At 37.5% G+C, this 22,887-nt stretch overlaps 1 protein-coding gene across 4 annotated transcripts in view; it reads left to right on the top strand.

Annotated features, from left to right (window-relative positions):
• FRS2 (fibroblast growth factor receptor substrate 2) overlaps window positions 1–21,592 on the top strand; it is a 112,398-nt gene extending 90,806 nt beyond the window's left edge. For all 4 annotated transcript variants that reach the window (XM_070409750.1, XM_070409752.1, XM_070409753.1 and 1 more), the window contains 6 exons: window positions 1,057–1,151; window positions 10,562–10,654; window positions 11,610–11,796; window positions 12,745–12,903; window positions 13,778–13,941; window positions 15,878–21,592. In XM_070409750.1, coding sequence (XP_070265851.1) covers window positions 10,589–10,654; window positions 11,610–11,796; window positions 12,745–12,903; window positions 13,778–13,941; window positions 15,878–16,828 — 1,527 coding nt within the window. In that variant the 5' untranslated portion in view covers window positions 1,057–1,151; window positions 10,562–10,588 and the 3' untranslated portion in view covers window positions 16,829–21,592. The remainder of the gene's footprint in view (window positions 1–1,056; window positions 1,152–10,561; window positions 10,655–11,609; window positions 11,797–12,744; window positions 12,904–13,777; window positions 13,942–15,877) is intronic.
• Window positions 21,593–22,887: the final 1,295 nt, after the last annotated feature.

The following is a 22,887-nucleotide window of genomic DNA, read 5'->3' as shown; positions in this document are numbered from 1 at the left end:
GCTGTGGCTCAGTTGGTTGAAGCATCGTCCTATTCATCGAAAGATTGCAGGCTCAATTCCTGTTCAGGGCACATACCTAGATTGCAGGTTTGGTCTCCAGTTGTCCATAAGAGAGGCAGCCAATCAATATTTCTTACATCCATATTTCTCTCTCTCTCTCTCACTCCCACCGCCCCCCCCGACTCCCTCTGCCTCTCTCCCCCTCTCCCTCCTTCCCTCCCTCCCTCTTCCTCTAAAAAAAAAAAAATATTTAAAAAGTGAGTAAATTCACCAGAAAAATTTCAAAAGTGTATTGAAATCTCTTGAAACTCTAGATTGTAATTGATTTCCAGAACTTATATTGTCCTGTGACTCTGGCATGTTTGTTCATGTGGACTGTTTAGTGATGACTGACTCCTCTGATTTTGTTCTGGGGGCTTCTCATAGAATAGGAAGATGCAGAGGAGGGATTCTAAAGAGAGCCACTGATTGCTCTTTGGAAGGGTGATGATGAGTTTTTAGAAAAGTGACTGGAGGTAGAGAATTAGCCTGCCACTGGCTAAAATAGGGTTTTAGAACTGGAAAGGAATATTAGAGGTGATTTAGTTTACTGCTCATTTTACTTTCTCTTTTAAGAAATTATAACATCTACACATCATATTTTAAAAATATATCTTATCTATTAAATGATTTTTAGCCCTAGCCGGTTTGACTCAGTGGATAGAGCGTCAGCCTGCAGACTGAAGGGTCCCGGGTTTGATTCCGGTCAAGGGCACATACCTAGGTTGCAGGCTCAATCCCTGGCCCTCATCAGGGCATCTGCAGGAGGCAACCAATCAATATGTCTCTTTCACATCGATGTTTCTCTCTCTGTGCCTCTCCCCCTCCCTTCTACTCACTTTAAAAAAAAGTATTGGAAAAATATCCTCCGGTGAGGATTAACAACAAAAAAGTAATTTTAAATCAAATTTTAGATATTTTGAGTTTAAATAGATAATTTGAACTAGCAGTGTTGCCAGAAATCTCATAAGGAAAATTATTGTTTTAAAAGAAATAAAAAATTCTCCTCTCTTTTAGGTTAAGTCATCAAATGAAGAAAACATGGTGTTCTGAAGTATGATTAAACTCCTGCGGCTGCAGCAAAGGTTAAGCATATTCATGGCCAGATCTAGGTGAGTTGAAGTTTATCTTAAATAAAAAAAAAATCGCCGAACCAGTTTGGCTCAGTGGATAGAGTGTTGGCCTGCGGAGTGAAGGGTCCCAGGTTCGATTCCGCTCAAGGGCATGTATCTTGGTTGCGGGCACATCCCCACTGAGGGGTGTGCAGGAGGCAACTGATCGATCTCTCTCATCGAAGTTTCTAACTCTCTATCCCTCTCCCTTCTTCTCTGTAAAAAATCAATAAAATATATTAAAAAACAAAAGAAAATCTCCATAGCTGGTTTGGCTCAGTGGATAGAGCGTCGGCCTGTGGACTGAAAGGTCCTGGGTTTGATTCCGGTCAAGGGCACATGCCCAGGTTTCAGGCTCAGTCCCCAGTAGGGGGCGTGCAGGAAGCAGCCAATCAAGGATTCTGTCTCATCATTGATGTTGCTCTCTCTCTCCCTCTCCCTTCCTCTCTGAAATCAATAAAAATATATTTTTAAAAAATAGCATTAAAAAATCATTAAGTCTACAAATTATATTTTTAAACAAGAAATTTGATGTTTTCTTTTTTTATAAATTTAAATTTTTCAATTATAGTTTATTTTCACTAATATTTTATATTGGTTTCAGATGTACAGCATAGTGGTTCAATACTCACATACTTTACAAAGTGTCCTCCAGATATTTCCAGTATCCAACTGGCACCATACATAGTTATTACAGTATTATCGACTATATTTCTTATGCTGTAATTTATATCCCTGTGACTGTTTTGTAACTACCAGTTTGTACTTCTTAATCCCCTTCACCTCTTTCTCCTAGTCCCCCCCAACCTCCCTCCCTTCTGGCAACCACCAGTCCATTCTCTGTGTCTATGAGTCTGTTTCAATTTTATTTGTTCATTTATTTTGTTCTTTAGATACCACATATAAGGGAGATCATATGGTATTTGTCTTTCTCTGACTAATTTATTAGTCATAATAGCCTCAAGGTCCATCCATGCTGTTGCAAATGGTGAGATTTCATTCTTTTTATTGCTGAGTAATATTCCATTTTCTATATATGTATCACAGCTTTTTTATCCACAATATATCAATTTGTTGATGGGCAGTTGAATTACTGCCACATCTTGGCTATCATAAATAATGCTGCAGTAAACATAGGGATGCATATATTTTTTCAAACTAGTGATTTGGGTGTTTTTTTTTAGATAAATCTCCAGAAGAGAAATCACTGGGTCATAGGGCAATTTCCTTTTTCTTTTTTTGAGAAAACCTCATGCTGTTTTCCACAGTGGCTGCAGCAATCTGCATTCCCACCAATAGGGCACTAGTGTTCCCTTATCTCCACATCCTCGTCAGCACTTGTCATTTGTGCATTTATTGATGATGGCTATTCTGACAGGTGTGAGATGATATCTCATTGTGGTTTTAATAGCATTTCTCTGATGGTTAGTGATGTTGAGCATCTTTTCATATGTCTGTTGGTCTTCTGTATATCCTCTTTAGAGATGAGTCTATTCAGGTCCTCTGCCCAATTTTAATTGGATTGTTTGTTTTTTAGATGTTGAATAGTATTAATTTTTTATAAAATTTGGATATTAATCCTTATCAGATGTTCTCCAATTTAATAGGTTGTCTTTTTGTTTTGTTGATGGTTCCCTTGCTGTGAAAAATTATCTAGTTTGGTTTAGTCCCATTTGTTTATTTTTTTTGTTTGTTTTCCTTGCCAAAGGAGAAACATCAGAAAAAATATTGCTAAGAGAAATGTTTGAGATTTTACTATGTGTTCTTCTAAGATTTTTATGATTTCAAGTCTTACATTTCAGTCTTTAATCCATTTTGAGTTTATTTTTGTACATGGTGTAAGAAGGGGGTCTGATTACATTTTTTTGCATGTATCTGTCCAGTTTTCCCAACACCATTTATTGAATACACTATCTTTACCCCATTGTATGTTCTTGTCTCCTTTGTCAAATATTAATTGACCATATAGTCATGGGTTAATTTTTTTGGCTCTCTCTTGTGTACCATTGATCTGCATGTCTGTTTTGATTACTATGGCCTTATATTATAGTTTGATATCAGGTGGTGTGATATCTCCAACTTTGTTCTTCTTTCTCAATATTGCTGAGGCTTTTCAGATTTTTTTATGGTTTCGTATTTTCAGATTATTTGTTCTAGTTCTTTGAAATATGCCATTGGTATTTTGATAGGAATTGTGTTTGCTTATAGATTGTTTGGAGTGGTATGGACATTTTAATGACATTAATTCTTCCTATCTGTGAACATGGTATATGCTTCCATTTATTTTATTTTATTCAATTTTTTTCTTCAGTGTATTACCATTTTTTTTGAGGACAGGTCTTTTACTGCCTTGGTTAAATTTATTCCTTGGTATTTTATTTATTTTTGATGTAGTATAAATGGGATTGCTCTTTTAGTTTCTCTTTCTGATAGTTCTCTATCCTATATAATAAAAGAGAAACATGTAAATTGACTATCCCTCCGCTACACTCACCAGCCAATCAGGAGTGAATATGCAAATTAACCTGACAAAGCTGGTGGGTTAATTTGCATACACAGGTGCCAGGCAGAGAGCAGAAGCGGGAGAGCCAGCAGCTTGGGGGGGATGTGGTTCCCTCAGTCTCTCCCTTCGGGGGACGTGGCTCCCTCGGTTGCTCCCAGCACGGGGAGCACCAAGAATTCTGGGAATCATAGTTCTGGTGGCAGACGGATCTTCTAGACACTAGAACAAAGTGAGCCTGGAGCAAGTTATTGTTGTGGTGGGGGATGGAGGGAAAGCAAAGGTGAGAGACATAACTAAAATCAGAGTGTCTAGGAAAAATTAAAGGGAAGATATCCTAAAACTTCCAGGACATCTCCACCAATGAAGCAAAGGAAAAAAAAAATGCCTCTATTATTCTGTGAGCAACAAACCAAACTGGGTTGGGGGTCTCAGACAATTTGATCTCTGAATATTAATTTTGTATCCTGCTACTTGACTGAATTGATCAGTTCTAGTAGTTTTTTAATGGAGTCCTTAGGGTTCTCTAGATATTATATATAGAAGGCCTTCATTATGTTGAGGTATTTTTCCTCTGTCCCCACTTTTCTGAGACTTTTTATCACAGATGGGTGCTGGATTTTGTCAAATGGTTTTTCTGCATCTCTTAACATAATCATATGATTGTTATCATTCATTTTGTTGATGTGGTGTATCACATTAATTGATTTGTAGTTATTGTAGCAACCTAGCATCCCAGGAAGAAACCTCACTTGGTCATGGTGTTGGATCTTTTTAGTGTATTGCTGGATTTGGTTTGGTAATATTTTGTTGAAGATTTTAGCATATGTGTTCACCTTTGTAGTGTCTTTATCTGGTTTTTGGTATTAGGATAATGCTGGCCTCGTAAAACAAGCTTGGGATTCCTCTCTTGAACTTTTGAAATAGTTTAAGAAGGACTGGTGTTAGTTCTTTTTTCTGTGTTTGGTAACACTCCCCTCTGAAGCCAGCCATCAGGTCCAGGACTTTTGTTTGCTGGGAGGTTTTTTTTTGTTTTTGTTTTTTAATTACTGCTTCAATTTCATTAGTTGTAATTGCTGTGTTCTGATTTTTCTTGATTTAGTTTTGGAAGATTGTTTCTAGGAATTTATCCATTTTTTCCAGATTGTCCAATTTATTTGTTATATTTTCTTATAATCCTTTGTATTTCTGTGGTGTCAGTTGTTTCCTTTCATTTCTGATTTTATTTATTTGGTCCTCTTTTTTCTTGATGAGTCTCTTTCTAGGTTTATCAATCTTGTTACTCTTTTCAAAGAACAGTTTCATTGATCTTTTGTATTGTCTTTTCAGTCTCTATTTTATTTATTTCCATTTTGATCTTTATTACTTCCTTCTACCCACTTTGGACTTTGTTGTTCCTTTTCTAGTTCTATTCAATGTAAGTATAGATTGTTTATTTAAGATTTTTCTTGCTTCTTGAGGTGGGCCTGTATTGCTATGAATTTTTCTCTTAGGTAGGACTGGTTTTGCTGTGTCCCATAGATTTTGGGTTGTTGTGTGTTCACATTCATTTGTTTCAAGGTAACTTTTGATTTCTTCCTTAATCTCATGGTTGACCCATTCATTGTTTAGTGACATATTATGTAGCCCCCATGTGTTTGTGTGTTTACCAGTTTTTTTCTTGTAGATTTCTGGTATTATACCATTGTGGTCAGAGAAGATGCTTGATATGATTTCAATCTGCTTAAATTTGTTGAGACTTGTTTTGTATGCTAACAATGTGGTCTATCCTAGAAAGTGTTCCATGTGCACTTGAAAAGAATGTACATATCCTGCTGCTTTGGGGTGAAATGCTCTGAAAGTAAATCTACCTGGTCTAGTGTATCGTTTAAGGCCACTATTTTCTTGTTGATTGTTTGTTTGAAAGATCAATCCATAGATGCCAATGGGGTGTTAACATTTTCTACTAAGACTGTACTACTATCGATCTGTCCCATAATAATGTTTTGTTGAATGCACTCATTTTGCCTGCTGATTTGCTGTCACCTCCAAGGAATAAGGACAAAGGGCTTTAATTAAACTAAGACAGTATTTACTAATATAAAATATTCAGCAAACTTGTTGCAATATTGATCCTCCCAAACCGTAGCTATCTTTTGTTCTTGAATGTACCCTAGTTACTTTCCTAAGGTGCTTTCTTAAGGGAGCATAGTAAGTCTATTTGTGTTTTTGCTGAGTAATGAACTTGGCACTGTGAGATGATGAGATCATATGGTTTCTCAGCAAGTGTTACAGTATTAGCACATATTATTAGGTCTTACAAAACTCAGATGTGGTCTCCAAGTATTAGTCTGGTGGTCATAAATGCAGAATATCTAGTATTTTGCCTTTCTCCTTGCCTAGGAGTTTGTGGTTCACGAAGAGCAGTCAGAGATGTGGGTGAAAACTCCACACTAAAAAAATCTCCTTTTATGTTAGAAATTGACCACAACTGCCTTTTGTTCCAGTTATTTCAGTCTCTCACTCAATACTAAGTCTGTTTTTCAACTTTACTAAAGCCTCCTGTTCCTTTTTGCCTGCATTTTCTCCCATTTCGTGAGCCCTCTTTTTCTATCCTGAATAGACCACTTCAACACCTCCCTCCCAACCCCGTGTTGTCAATATTCTTCCTTTAGTTTTCTTGTCCTCTTACCTTCACTGATCCTGGCCAGTTGAACTTTCTACCTTCTGGACTGCTGAGCACAGCTAGAAAAACAGCATAATCTTACTTTGTAGCCTCTCTGAGCTATCAGCACAGCCTATTTAATAATCTGGCAACCTTTCTTGGGTAGTTCCTCAGTGAAATACCCTGTCATTCTCATTTTGCAAACTTGCCTTCTATTTTACAAAGGAAATTTAGAGTGTTAATCTCCTTCAGCTTCTCTACTGTGTGCCACATGTCCTTATTCTCTTCCCTTTCTCCTCACAGCATGAGGCATTCCTCCTCCTCCGGTCAGATGTCTCACTTTGGAACTCATCTTTCGTCTTCCCCTTTGTCTTGATCCATCCTTTATTTCCCTTCTCTTTCCTCCCCCTCCTCCTCCTCCTCCTCCTTCTTCTTCATCTCTCTCTCTCTCTCTCTCTCTCTCTCTCTATATATATATATATATATATATATATATATATATATACACACAGTGGGGCCTTGACTTACAAGTGTCCCGACTAACGAGTTTTTTGAGATACCAGCTGTCTCTCGGCCGAATTTTTGCATTGAGTTGACAGAGTAATTTGAGGTAACGAGCTCCTTAACGTCACGAATTAAACTTGTAAGTCAAGGCCCCACTGCATATATATTTTTAAATTTTATTTTATTTTATTTTTTTCCCCCAGGAGCCTATGTTTGGGCATTTTTGGTCTGGGGAAATGGTTCGTGTCCTCAGGAAAGCTAAAAATCACTAGGTTTGGAAGTGTAGATCTAGGAAGACTACAATTCCCAAAAAGCCCTATTGGAATAGTTCTTAACCAAAGGCAACTACAGTTCCCAGAAAGCCTTGGATTGGCCTCAGGATTGGCTTATATCCCAGCCACCTGCCTGTGTCAAACACTGTTTGTGAAATCATACAGATAGTTTCCCAACTTTGACCAGATGTAATACCTAAAGGGACCATACCCTAAATCTATCGAGGTCGTATATCTTGGCCTAATATTCATACTTCCACTGTCTGCTGGGCTATAACCCACAGAGTGCTGACTATACTTGTGAAGTGTTTGGCAAAAAGATTACTTATTAGAATGTCACCAGACAGTAATGACTCTGGGGCCACTGGGGACTTACCTGGATTCGTAGTACATGTGTTGTGGTAACATGTCCAGCATAAACAGAAGAGATATATTCTCCCCCCCCAGGTTTAAAAAGGGGATATGAAACAGCTTGCTAGGAACAGCCAAAAGTAAAGGTGTCCTCTGTGTATCCCCATTGTCCCCTTCTTTTTCTTTTCTTTTTTTTTCAAATTATAACAAAATTTATTTAGAAAATTATAGGGGTAGTAGAAGTGAGCCAGCTGGGCTACGAAGGCTCAGGAAACAAGTTACAGAGGCTTTGAAAAGGGCCCTTGGAGCTTAGGAGAGACAAAGGCAAGGCTCCTGGGAGCAAGAAGAGTGGGAAGGGAAAGGCTCTGGAGAGGGAGAGCAAGTCCCCATTGCCCATCCCCATCTCCCCCTTCTTGCTTGTTAGAGAAGCCAGGCCAAAATTGAGGCCCAGCCTTCTATCTAGAGTCCCAGAAACTAGAAAGCATCTATAAGTGGGAGAAGCACATGCTGGCCAGATTGCAAATACAGCCACTGTCAGGAGGTTCAGACACTCAGCTGGTTAACTAAAACCTGGGGGGACGGGGGTGGAGACCACACCTGGACCCAGGTGTCCCTTGCCTTGGGTGCTCGCCCCCCCCCCCCCCCCAAGTTGAAACTAGGAATGGCAGAATTCTGCCCTGCAGCCTCTAGCTTAGAGCAGCCACTACCACCTCCAAGGCCTGCTCTCCGGGGAAAATCCCCCCTATATTTTAAAACCTTTCCTGACCTACTCATTACAAACCTGCATACATCTATGTCATCTTAAAACAGTAAGTAACTAAAGTATCATATTTTCTTACTCTTTTTAAAAAATATATTTTTTTATTGATTTTAGAGAGAGAGGAAGGGAGAGGGAGAGAGAAACATCAGTGAGAGGCAACCATCACTTGGCTGTTTCCTACATGCCCCCTACTGGGGATTGAGTCCACAACCTAGGCATATGCCCTAACTGGGAATTGAACCCGGCAACCTTTCGGTGTATGGGGACACTCCCAACCAATGAGCCACACCAGCCAGTGCACGTACCTTTAAAAAAAAATGTTTCTAAACCTTTATTGTTGGGAGTATTACAGGTATTTCCCCCTGCTCCCTCCCATTGCTCCCATCTATCATTTCCCACCCCGCCCCAGTTCTTCACCACCCTGTTGTCTGTGTCCATAGGTAATGCATATATGCATGTAAGTTCTTTGGTTAATCTCTTCCCAGTCCCCCTCCCCTCTTCCTTCTGAGATTTATCAGTCTGTTCCATGCTTCCCTGCCTCTGGTTCTATTTTATTCATTAGTTTATTTTGTTCATTAGATTCCTTGTTCACTTGTTTAGATTCAATTTTGATAGATATGCATTTATTTCTATTGTATTGTTCATAGTTTTTAAAAGTATTTTTTCTCTTTTTTAAAAAAAATATTTTTATTGATTTTAGAGAGGAAGGGAAAGGGAGAGAGAGAGAATCATTGATTGGCTGCTTCCTGCACGCTGCCTACTAGGGATCGAGCCTGCAACTCAGGCATGTGCCCTTGACTGGAATCGAACCCGGGACCCTTCAGTCTACAGACCAATGCTCTATACACTGAGCTAAACCAGCTAGGGCTTTCTCTCTCTCTCTCTCTCTCTCTCTCTCTCTCTCTCTCTCTCTCTCTATATATATATATATATTTATAGTATATTTTAATTTATTTCAAAGAGGAAGGTTCATAGGTTGACACTCAATCACTGAGCCACACCAGCTGGGCCTTTTCACCTTCTTAACATTTATGCCTGTCAGACCTTCTTTTACCTTTGTTTAGTACAGTTCATTCAGCTTACAAGAGACTTAGAGCACTTACTGTGTGCTAGGTGTTGTGTTAGGCATGGGCAGTGCAAAAATGAATAAGGTTCATTGCTGCTGGAAAGGAGCTCCTTATTAGGGAAGAAGGTAGATAAGTAAACAGACAATCTACCACAGTTTCTACTAAGTAAACACTATGAAAGATGCTGTGATATACTGGGAAGCCCAGGGTGCTTTGGGGGGGGTGGGGGGGGGGGGGACAGGGGGTTACATAAGAAGTATAATTCGCCCAGTTGGGTGGAGTCAGAGAAAGCTTCCTGAACACACAGTAGTCTGGGTTGAATCTTGAGAAAGAAAAGAAGCAGAAGAGGTGCAGCATGGAGGGCTGTGAGAGAACAAGATACTCTGTGGAAGCTGTTTAATATGCCTGGGTAGGGCTTGAAGCAGAGAGGAGGAGAGTTTAGTTGAGACCTTAGACAGGGACCAGACTGGGAAGGACCTCATGGCATACTGATAAGCTCTGAATTTTTTCCTGAATGTAGTAAAGGGCCACTAAAGAATTTTAAGCAAGTTTTCATCAAATTTATGTTTTTAATGTTTTGTAGCTTCTTGTTGCTTTTTTCAAATATTGTCACATTCATTCTCTTTCCTTTGTAAGTGACATTTTGGATTTTTCCTTTGTTCATCTGGTGTGTTCTTGAACAATTCATGTCACCTATAACCTCTTATCTGTAACCTTCAGTGGAAAGGAAAGTTTAGATAAGTACACTCTATCAGTTTTGCCAATATTCTTTTTAGGTTATTGCTTGAATTTTGAGTTGTCTTTCTTAGAGAACTATTCCAAATTTGGTTTTGTGTTGGATTTACCAAAGAACTCTAGTTTGGTGGAGTACATAAAGATACTACAATGAGTAATAAAAAATACCAACCAAGTCAGAAGTCTAGCATCCTTTGTAAATTTATTAAAAAGGGACATGAAATTCCTGGTAAGCCATAAATGATTAATTCCTTGAATGACTTATTTAAATAGTGCTACATATGAGACGTTAAATTGGTTTGCTTTTTAAGATAATTTAAAAATAGGCAGACCTTTGCAAATTAAACTGGAAATTTGAGATTTCTGCAACGTCTACCTCACAAAATTATTATCATTGTCAGTGAGCAAAATCACCAGCTAGTTGTGTGAAATCTACCTCTAGCCATATACTTTCTTGGGCTTAATTTTCCTCATCAAAATAATTCAGGGCTGTGTTAAATGATTTCTAAAACCATTTTTAATTTTATGATTTTTATATCCTATATCTAATAATTTTTTCTAATTATCTTTCATGTAGTGCTCACATGGTCTTCTGAAAGAAGCCATGGGTAGCTGTTGTAGCTGTCCAGATAAAGACACTGTCCCAGATAACCATCGGAACAAGTTTAAGGTCAGTAAAACTGCTTGAATTATCTCTCTTATTGCCTACTTGGATATTCTTTTTCACTTAATGTATCTTACGTTTTCACTTTTCTCTCCAGATCCTTTATTTCCCATTTTGTTCACTCTGCCTTTTCTCATTTTAACAAATGACGATGACATTTTTTCACTGACAATGTGAAATTATCTTATACTTTCCCTTTGGTCCTCTGTATTCAATTAGCCACACAGTTCTCATACTTTCTTTAAAACACCATTTTATGGATTCCTCTTTACTCCTGTCACCACCTCCAGTCATTGATTCATGCCTGGATAATTTCTTAACTAGACTCTACCTTGAGTCACCACTGTGATCCTTCCTGCAGTTGACATCAAATTACTCTTTCATCATTCTGAAATGTCTGTGGTTTTCTGTTACCTAGAAGCTAAATGCTCTATTCCTTACTCATCCACAGCTATTTTGTGTCTCTTGTAGTCTGGCCTCAGTCTGCTATAAATCATAGCCTCTGGATCGTACAAACTTAGGTATAGGTCATAACCCTATTGCTTCATAGCTTTGTGATCTTGGATTGTCACTAAGTCTTTGTTTGATTTTTACACGATTACCTTCAGTTTAGGAGTGTTATGAGGATTAAGTGGGAAAAATACATGTACAACACTGTCTAGTTCCAGGGGTGTAGTAAATTCTCCCTAAGCAATATCTGTTCTTCTGAAACTCAGTAGTACAAGGCCTTATCTTAACATGAACTTATTTCCCCAGTAGGAATGTGAGTTCCTTGGCAGATATGAACCAGGTATTATACTGCTACATAGTCCTACACACACATTGGTTGGTGAATAAACTAACAAAGGAGTAAGTAACTGAACCAATCAGCAACAGTGTATTTTCCTGACAAATGGGTGAAATATGAGTATGACTGTTAAGTGAAAGCGTTAAGTTGGCACTAATTAACTTTCTCTTTTAGGTCATTAATGTGGATGATGATGGGAATGAGTTAGGTTCTGGCATAATGGAACTTACAGAGACAGAACTGATCTTATACACTCGCAAACGTGACTCGGTGAAATGGCACTACCTCTGCCTGCGACGCTATGGCTATGATTCAAATCTCTTCTCTTTTGAAAGTGGTCGACGGTGTCAAACTGGACAAGGTAGGTAGAGCCTTTAACTTTTTTCTACAAACCTTGTCACATTTGAAATACTATTCTTTCAGTTATTCTATATACAATACTTAATATTTTATTTTCTGATTAAAAAAATTACCTAAATAAATGCCTCATTAAGAAAAGAGATATAGTAAACTAGTCATTTAGCAAGCATTTAGTAAGCACATTCTCTGTGTCTAGAATTTTGACTCATATTAGCTTTAAGATTTTCTGTAAATGATTAGTGCCAGCCCAGTAAACAGGGTTATGTTTTTACTGTTACAACTTGTTGGGGAAAGAAACTAAATTTTGGAGTCCAACAGTGCAACTTTGATTATTTTGCTGCCTACAATTTGAAAGGCCGTGGACAAATTACCTCTGTTTTCTCTATCAGAGGTGAATAATAATCCTTGCCTTACAACTATTATAATGATTTAACATGATAACAGAGCCAGGGCCTGTCATATGGTAAAGGATCACTTTGGTAATGGTGAGTTTGGCTCCCCCTGCTGTTAAAAAGCAAACTGAAGCAAGTGTGCAAATCTTATTTTTATCTGCCTTATTTTGGGCCATCTCCCTTAGACAAATGAAAATTATTCTGTGATCGTACAAACTTAGGTATAGGTCATAACCCTATTGCTTCATAGCTTTGTGATCTTGGATTGTCACTAAGTCTTTGTTTGATTTTTACACGATTACCTTCAGTTTAGGAGTGTTATGAGGATTAAGTGGGAAAAATACATGTACAACACTGTCTAGTTCCAGGGGTGTAGAACTTTCTTTTGGGTTTATGTTTTGAAACAGGGAATTTCAATAATTTATCATTTATTTAAATGGCCTTTCTTGTTATTGGTACACAGAATGCTTATTTTACAATTTTATTCTTTGACAGGTGCTCCTGTATCTTTTTAAAAGATGTGGTAACCATTGTTCCCTTCTGGTTTATATTTGTAGGAATCTTTGCCTTTAAGTGTGCCCGTGCAGAAGAATTATTTAACATGTTACAAGAGATAATGCAAAATAACAGTATAAATGTGGTGGAAGAGCCAGTAGTTGAAAGGAGTAATCATCAGACAGAATTGGAAGTCCCCAGAACACCTCGAACACCTACAAGTAAGTACCCATTTTCTTTCTTGTATTTTTTTATTAATAGCCATTTATAAACTATAGACTGTGGATACTTAATCTATAAAATGTTAGAAATGAAAGAGTAATGGTTGTCAGTTTTAAAAAGCTATTAGCTATAATTATAAGTGTATTTAATATTTTAAATATAATGACATTAACTGTTCCATAGTATCTAAAATGTGAATGGAATGTTGACATGGAGGTTGATGCTCAACCACTGAGCACACCGGCCAGGCCTCTCTTTTCCTTTTTATTAGTCATACTAGAGGCCCAGTGCATGAAAATTCATGCACTGGAGGGGGGGTCCCTCAGCCCAACCTGCCCCCTCACAGTCTGGGAGCCCCCAGGGGCAGGAAGTGACCTGGTGATCAGGGGAAGGCAACGCCCCCATCACACCTCTGCTGCTGCCACTGCCGGCAGTGCAAGCCTCGGCCGGCCCTTGTTACCTGAGCCCCAGGCCAACCTTGAGCGGCTGGGGGGCTGAGGGGACTGGGGAACTCCAGAGGCAGCCGCACACCTGCCACCCTGGCGGTGCTGAGGGGACTGGGTGCCGCCATCTTGTGCTGTGGTCATTGCCATCTTTGAGGGTGGGGCAGTAATTAGCATATTCCCTCCTTATTGGCTGTGGGCACCGCCATCTTTGAGGGCAGGGCAGTAATTAGCATATTCCCTCTTTATTAGATAGGATAGGATACTTATCAGTATCTAAATAATGGTAAGTCTGGTTTCTGCTATATCTTGCCAGAAACACCTTCCTTAAACCTGTCAGTGTAGATTGGATTCTCATTCATTTTTATTTTCTCTCCCCTGCCTCTGTATCCTGCTTTCTTCTTATACCAATAAATAAACAAAAACTCAGCTCCAGGGTTTGCTGCTCAGAACTTACCTAATGGATATCCCCGATATCCCTCATTTGGAGATGCTTCGTCCCACCCTTCAAGCAGGCACCCTTCTGTGGGAAGTGCTCGCTTGCCTTCAGTGGGAGAAGAATCCACACATCCTTTGCTTGTGGCCGAGGAACAGGTAAGCACGTGCTACTGTCTAACAGGTAATGGCTTGTGTGGAGTTGAAGATTTTAGTTTGAATTTAGCTTTCACTGTTTGTATATGATTTTTATAGTGAAGAATCAGAGGAAATATCAAATATTTGTTGACGTATGCTGAAATATGTGCAGGTGTTAAGGGAAACTTAGCATTAGGATAGTTTGTGGGTTCACAGGAGAGGTGCATCTATAGATAAAGACAGGCATAACAGTGGCCAGTTCCCATTATAATAACCTTCAGTCAATTCAGAATTTATGCTACTGTTTATATTACAGCTTTTATAGTTAGTGTACTACTAGCAGAAAGGTAGATTTTGTTGTTGATGTTTTTATAGAGCTATGTAATATTCCTGATTGTTCTGTTTTTCATTTGAGGAATGAAGTATCTGGTTAAACATTATCTATGTATTAATTAGTTATATATTTATCTTTTGTAAATCACATTGTCATTTATCATTAAGAAGTTTTTATTGTTTTAAAATTCATTTCTTTGTGCTCTTTACACAGTACATGAGTTCTTACATCATTTACTATAATTACATTTCTCTCAATTTTGCATTTTATTTTTGAGGTTTTCAAATTTTATGTAGAGTCTACTAAATGTTTTTTATATTGTCTCCCCAAATACCATTGAGCTTTCATTATCATTTTAGTGATTATTTCTTAGTAGGTAGTATTTATTTTTTGTCCATGCATTTTACAGAAGTCTTAAATCTAGTAGGTTTTATTTCTTTATATAGTCAAATCATTTGTAAATAATGATAAATTTGTCTTTTCCTTTTTAAAAAAATATGTTTTTATTTCAGAGAGAAAGGGAGAGGGAGAGTGTGGTGTGCCAGCTCAGCCAAGGGTTCGGTGAGCCTGAGGTGGGGCAGCAAAGGATGTAGAAAAGACAGAGAGAATAAGCTGGGTCTAGGTGGATCTCCCGTGCCTGGCTGAGGCCACAGAGAGAGATCCAGATGGCAAACTGAGCCTTTATTTTATAGCCAGAGGTAAACAAGGTAGTGGTCACCATAGTTACAATGTTCTTCTGAGTTTCACTTGTTTTGGCAGCACTTGCTGCACCTCCCACAGCCCATTAGCTACCCAGATATGATCTAGGGAGTCATAAGGTCAAGCCTAATTATGCTAAGAGGACTGTGCCCTCTAAGCTGGGACTTGTTTGTGGCTTTGCCAACAGGTCAGTCTGAGGCTTAACCCTATAACCGCTCCCTATAGGAGAGAGAAAAACATCAATGATGAGAATCTTTGATTGGCTGCCTCCTGCACAACCCCATTGGGGTTCAGGTCCACAACCCGGGCATGTGCCCTAACCAGGAGTCAAACCGTGACCTCCTGATGTTCATAGGTTGATGCTCAACCACTGAGCTACACTGGCTAGTACTGTCTTTCCTTTTTAATACTTATGAATCATGAAAATTTCTAGACACCATCAAAATGCTAATCCCTATTTGTTCCTGATGTTTTTTGTTTATAGAATGCTTTTTTTTCATGTTTCACTATCAAATATAATGTTTCATGTTAGAGTAGTTATTATTTTATCAAATTAGGAAAGTACATTTATACACCCCTTTTTATTAGTAAAAAACAGGTGCAAAAGCTTCAAAGCCAAAGTATTTTTTAGACAGAAAGTTAATAAAATTAACTGCTAAGATCAGACATTTCAAAAATATATTTTTATTGATTTCAGAGAAGAAGGGAGAGAGAGACAGAAACATCAGTGATGAGAGAGAATCATTGATTGGCTGCCCTCTGAACCCCCTCTGTTGGGGATTGAGCCTGCAACCCGGGCATGTGCCCTGATGGAATCAAACCGTGACCTCCTGGTTCATAAGTAGATGCTCAACCACTGAGCCACACCCTGGCTGGGTATTTTTATTGTTTCAAGCAAGTTACTGATTCACTTTCTTGTTTTAGGTACATACCTATGTCAATACTACAGGTGTGCAAGAAGAGCGGAAAAATTGCGCAGCTGTGCATGTCCCGTTGGAGGCGAGGATTTCTAATGCTGAAAGCAACACTCCAAAAGAAGAACCAAGTAGTATTGAGGACAGGGACCCTCAGATTCTTCTTGAACCTGAAGTAGTTAGATTTGTCTTAGGACCAACTCCTGTTCAAAAGCAATTAATGGAAAAAGAGAAACTGGAGAAAATTGGAAGAGATCAAGTCAGCGGAAGTGGTGCAAATAACACAGAGTGGGACACTGGATATGACAGTGATGAACGAAGAGATGCACCCTCTGTTAACAAGCTAGTATATGAAAATATAAATGGGTTATCTATCCCTAGTGCCTCAGGGGTCCGGAGAGGTCGTCTGACATCCACCAGTACCTCAGATACCCAAAATATCAACAACTCAGCTCAGAGAAGAACTGCATTATTAAACTATGAAAATTTACCATCTTTGCCTCCTGTTTGGGAAGCCCGCAAACTAAGTAGGGATGAAGATGACAATTTAGGACCAAAGACCCCATCTCTAAATGGCTACCATAATAATCTAGATCCAATGCATAACTATGTAAATACAGAGAATGTAACAGTGCCAGCAAGTGCTCACAAAATAGAATACTCAAGGCGTCGGGATTGTATACCGACAGTCTTTAACTTTGATATCAGACGCCCAAGTTTAGAACACAGGCAGCTCAATTACATACAGGTTGACTTGGAAGGTGGCAGTGACTCCGACAACCCTCAGACTCCAAAAACGCCTACAACGCCTCTTCCACAGACCCCTACCAGGCGCACAGAGCTGTATGCTGTGATAGACATCGAGAAAACTGCTGCTATGTCAAATTTGCAGAAAGCACTACCACGAGATGATGGTACATCTAGGAAAACTAGACATAATAGTACTGATTTGCCTATGTGAGCCTGGAAAGCATTACATTGTTTGCACCTTTATGAACTTAAAAAAAAATGAAGATGCAAGTACTTCATTTTCATTTCTAAACACTAACTCCTTTTATAGACTGATAAATTTTTTTTTAATATTTCATGTGCTTCTTTAACTAAAGGGAATTAATGTAGAGCAGGTACTCATTAAAGAACACTAATTTCATTATATACTACTCATTACTGTACAGCAGCACTCCCATTTTCACAGTGCCTATTTAAAATGAGAGTTGAAGTGAGTGACATGCTGGTTGATTTTTATCAATATTCTGGACTTATGCATATCATTCATGCCTAAGTCATGGTTGGCATTTCAAACATTTTATAAAGCCTCTTGATAATGTGCATTGCTAACAGATAACTCTAGGCTTTGAAAGTAATATTTGTAGATTCACTGTTCATGGTATGTGGTGTTCAGCATGTAACATGAAGAATCCTTTATTTCATTAATTGTAGGCTTTTTGACTTGAGCCAAACCATATGTAAAAGAAATAGAAGTACCACACTCCTTATATACCAGTCAGCTCCTTTGCCTTCATCTTACTAGAAAGAGTCCTGTGTCCGTGAATATGGTTTGCTGTTGGTGTGTTGAAAGGCAGGGAAGGAGACAAGACTTTCTGTTTATTCATCTCATGATGTCATTGGAAGGGCATGCCCAGATATCTTAATCAGAATTACATAGGCTCAAGAATCAGTCTCAGGTCACTTTATCCAAAAGCATTTGAAAATCTGAACCATGATCTTTTGAAAGTCTCTCTCCTATGGATTATTAACAATAACATTGTTCTGGAGGCATTTGTGCCGTTAGGTTGCCACTTACCTTCAGTTTTTCTCCTTTGGTGTTTGGGATGTTGTATTTTGTAGCTTAATGTCTTTTTCAATTTAAAATGTTTGAGTTTGTATATAGCTTTCAAATTGGATTATGTGTTTATTGTTGTTTAGTTTGCATTTTTGTCAAATTGTGGTTCTGAAGGTTCATTTAGAACTTACTGTTATTCTATAACAGGGTTGCCCTTGTCCAGTATTTATTTATATGCTGTTTACTTTTCAAGTTGTTGATAAAAACATTCTCTCAGTTCTAAATTTTACTTGTATCCATAGGTGATCTCTTTAGCAGCTGAGAAAAAAAAGGAAGTTACTTTTAACATGCAAAGTTCCCGAAAGGTACTGTGTTTTCTCTTGGGCACTCTCCCCAGCACTTTAGCAGTGATTCCCTCAAGTCACATGGCTGCAGTTATACTTTGCCCACTGCAGTGCTCCTCAGCTCTGCTGTCCTTTCACTCGTAGCTGGATCTTTGATTATCCCTGATTTCAATGGAATGTTAAGGTTATTGCCAGCATAGCAAGTACAGTGGAAGTCGTGTAGCGATGAGATTGTCATAATTTAGGATTTAAAATGAATTGAAGCTTCTATAAACTGACGAGAGGTCATATGTCCAACTCTTGGAAATCAAGAGTGTTCCCATTTCCCAAACACTAGAGAAGACAAGAGAAGGTAGAGTGAAAAGAAGGTTAGGTAACCTTGCAAAATATTTTACCGTTTTCTCTAATATGAGGAAGTTTGAGATTATGATCTGTATCTAACAGATGTAACTAAGGTTAAGTTAGCATGAAAAAGTTTCAGTCATATAGCATCCAACCTGTTCAATAAAAAAAACAATTATAGGACAGTGAATGGACTAGGAAAACTATTAGAATGGGACCATTATAAAGAAAATAAATTATTAAAGGTGTCTATTATTTTCAGTGCCATTGGTTTATGTGCATAGCAGAATCTCTTTTCTTTTTTTCTGTGAACTTGGTGCTTACTAAAGTGTTCACTGTTCTCTAAAAAGAGAGCAGTGGTATAGGTGTGCAGTTTCCATTTTTAATATATTGTTGCATTTATGTTTTCTTCTGAGTAGTTTGCTAATCGTGCCAAATTTATGTGATTTTTGTAATGTGGAATAATAATTGTGATGGAATTAGTACACATGGTTTTCTCTGAAATAAGCAGTCAAGACAGAACATTAACCTCCAAATGGAAGGGCTGACCTATTTATTCATTTTGGAGGTTGGATACTTTATTTTTTTTTTCTCATCCTTTTCATTTTTCCTTCCAGATTCTAATTAGTTTTTATATTTTTTAGGTCACTCCAATGTAATCATTGCAGTTTATGCTTTAAATACTGTGTGCTTTAAAAATGAAAATGGGACCAATTTGTCTGCTAAGAATTTGATTTTAGGTACTATGAGTATTAGGAAGATGTACACATACAACTGGTGTTAATTTCTAGACGTCTCTGGAAATCACCTGTGTTCCCATTTAATAAAAAGTAATGTAGAACACTCCTTGTCCTTTGCAGTAGTCTAGTAATGGGCATTAATAAGCTCTATCCTGGAAGAATGTACCTATTACTAGGTGCATTTTAGAATGAGACATTTTATTGGGATATAATTGTGGCCATATGTTTCAGATTTTCTGAGACAGACCTAATTTTAGATATTCTGTTCTGTTGCTAGACTATGTGATCCTACTTTTCAATTTTGGAAATATAATCATTATTCATATATTTTCCTAAATAGAATCCTCTTTTATCATTATAGATCATAACAGTTTTTATCCCAGACCAGGGTTGGAAACAGATATGGATATTGACTGTGTTTTTTCTTAGTGCGTTTTACTTCCCAGTTTCATCTTTCTTTAAAAATGAAATTATGGTGCCTTCTCTCCCTCCAGGAAGATTGGCAAATAGTTCCTTTTATTTACTGCTGCTGTGGAGTGATGAGATATGCACTTTAGAAGATTCAGCAAAAAACTTTTCACTTCCCAGTATATCCAGAATAGGTCACATTTGGGACTTAAGAAAATTTGCCAAGCAATCTTTGTTTTTATAGTTATTGATGTTAACCCCACAATTCAATGTTATAAGTCAAGCTAGTGTTTATCACCCCCAACCCCAAAGAAATCTGTGGCACAATATATAAAAATGTACCTCAATAATGTTCTATTAAAAATGGGACAGGGGCCTTATGTTTTCATAATTTCTCAATAATGTGCCACCATATTTTTGCCTCAAGGTAAAAGTTTTAACAAGCTAAAAAGTACTTCCCACTTCCCCCTGTGCTGTTCCTAACCCCTAATGCCCAAGTGTTTTGTGCAATGTGTAGTATGTATGTGTAAATATATATGTATATGAACACATATACATATATTTATCCTTGAAATAGACATACCATCAGAGACAACATTCAGAAGTAACTGATGTATTGGCATCTCATTCATATTTCTGATATGTGAGGTATATGGTACTAATTACCTTTTCCCTGATGTTTGCCAAATTTGAATAAAGGCATTGGTACGAAATTCCAGAATGTATACAAAATGTTTTTGGCTTGAAAAATGAACAACTATTTTATGACATACCACAATATACTCTGCCCAAACCAGCACCATATCTATCTTTCCTGTTCTTTATATCCCTATTCCCCATTTCTACTTTCTCAGTTTTTGGGGGTATAACACAATTCTTTTGTAGCATCATTATGATTGCAATTCTATGATGGACTGGTATTAATAGTACAGTAGTCACCGGTGTGCCACATTTGCATTAGTAAATGCAAAATATACATTTTATAAAGGACAAATTTTGTGTTATGTTTTTATTTTCATTACATTGTATAATATTGTAAGATTATTGTATGTCCTAATTTGCATTATAAATGTTTTTTTCCTACATAAAGGCATAAATATAGCAACTTTGTATAAAGGTAGCTTATTAGATTTTTAATTTTTTTTCTTTTATATAAAATTGTCTAACAGTGGGACTACCATTGCCAAATTGTATATGAAATATGAATTTTACCCCCTATGGTTAATTTCTTTTATAAACATTCCACATTTCTCTAATAAAAGACATAAGTGATACTGTACTATGCATAAATTGTATTTTAATGCTGTTTCATAACAGCATTTTAGATTTGGTTTGCATTTTTAATATTGGCAAAATTTACCACTGTTGATTAAAACCTTGCTGTATATGTAACAACATCTTTTGCTCTCTCTTCCTCCCCACCCTTTGTTCTCTGTTTCTCCCTATCAGTGCCAACTTCATACATTTTGTAGCATGGCAATAAAATATAACTTTTACACTGAGGCCGAGTGTGGCTTTTTGGAGGATGTGGAGATGGGAGAATTACCCTCTAGTTTTTGCCATATGAACCATGTCTCCAGGCATGAGAAGTTATCTCGTATGATGTAAACATGCTTTTAAGGACAAGTGTGAATGTGCTTTTAAGTTTAATTTTTGTCATAACAAATAAGAACTAATTTTTTAATCTTTGGAAAAGTCAGAGTTCTTGAAGTACAATCAAACCTTTAGTAACTGCAGTACTTAAAGAATATGCTAATAATTGAATTTAGTTCAACAAGGGCTAAGCAACACATTTTTAAAATCTTTTTTTAAAATCTTTACTTATTATAGAGTATTAGTATACTGTCCCAATATTATATGTAAAATATGGTTTAATCTTAGAGGATTTAGGATCTTGTGATGGCTTACTGTTGTCATTCTGGCCTAAATTTCCATGATGAGTTAGTTACTCAAGTTGATACTGGAAGCTGAGCTGACTATACACTGACCTTAAGCATTCATGAAAAACTGCTTTGTTGAATGAAGTCTGGTTGAAGTTCTTATGGTTACTTTCCTCTTATTGATGAAAGTAGATTGCAATAAAGCCCCAATAAAAGCTTGGATACCTACTTATAGTTTTACTGTATTTTTCACACATTTCTTGAAACTATGATGAGGTTTTATTTCTTTGTCTCATATCACAGCCTCCATTCAAAGTGAACATATAATGGGTTAAAGTTTATGTTTCATCAAAGTGAAATGAAATTTTAAGTATTTGACAGACTCACAGTTTTAAATGTGTGGTCATTCAAACTAGTAGTTCTCAGCTCTGCGTCTCCAAACCTGTTTTTAGTCACTGAGTGATACTGCAAAGCCCGTTTGGATACACTCCAGATGGACATCATTTAAACAATGAGGGGGAAAGACAAGTCCACACACGATTGGGTGCTTATATGTGCCAGACACCATGGAACACATGATTGGTAAAGATGTGGCAGAAACCAAATCTTGGGAAATGTAGGTATTTGTTCTCAGAAGTTAAGAACTTTGCATTATTTATGTATTTTTTTCTTTGAGTTCCTTAGACAATAGCTATTCACATGTTTTTATGTAATGAATGAACATGAACTAGGTGCTATGCTAGTAATGAGTGTTGTCCAGATACACCAAGATTTTGGATTTGATGCCTGGTCAGGGCACATACAAGAATCAACCAATGAATGCATAAATAAGTGGAACAAGTTGATATCCAGTCTGAACACCCCTTTTCATGATAGGCCTTGGGAATAGTGTACACCAGGGTCAGCAAACTTTTTCTATAAAGGATAAGACCATAAATACGTTAGTCTTTATGGGTGATACAGTCAGTCACAATTACTGGGCTCTGCCACTGTATAACCATTGCATTGCACAGGATAAAAAAATGAACGAGTACGCTCGTGTTCCAACCAAGTATGGACACCAAAATATGTTGCATATAATTTTAATGTATCACGAAAGAATCAACTTTTTTTCAACCATTTAAAAATGTAAAAATTCTTTACTCTTGTCATACAAAAAACAGGTGGTAGGCAGGAGGGATTTGGCTCCCCATAATTTGTCAATCCCTGGTGTAAACTAACTGGGTAGAATCAGTTAAAAATGGAACATATCTGTCGATGATAACCGCCAAGAATCCAAGAGCTTGTTCATTGTTTGGTTAATCAAAGGGAGAAAAGGGTATCAGTAGATAGAAAACGAATTTTTTTAAGGGCCAATTTAGAGAAAGTAGAAAACTGTTTTTGATAAACTGAAATGTTTGGGATTGCTCTTGATTTCTACCAAGACATCGCGGGTATATATCACTCATCTCTAGAGGGGGAAGGGGGGACGAGGGAAATGCAAAATCTGCCCGAGCCGCGGGGCAAAGCTAAGGTCTCCGCCG

Source organism: Myotis yumanensis, unplaced genomic scaffold (assembly GCF_028538775.1).
Source record: "Myotis yumanensis isolate MYYU_CA2020_CCGP unplaced genomic scaffold, mMyoYum1.0.hap1 SCAF_3, whole genome shotgun sequence".
Taxonomy (NCBI): Eukaryota; Metazoa; Chordata; class Mammalia; order Chiroptera; family Vespertilionidae; genus Myotis; species Myotis yumanensis.
Note: the sequence above shows the minus strand (reverse complement) of the source record. Positions and strands in the feature narration are given on the sequence as shown.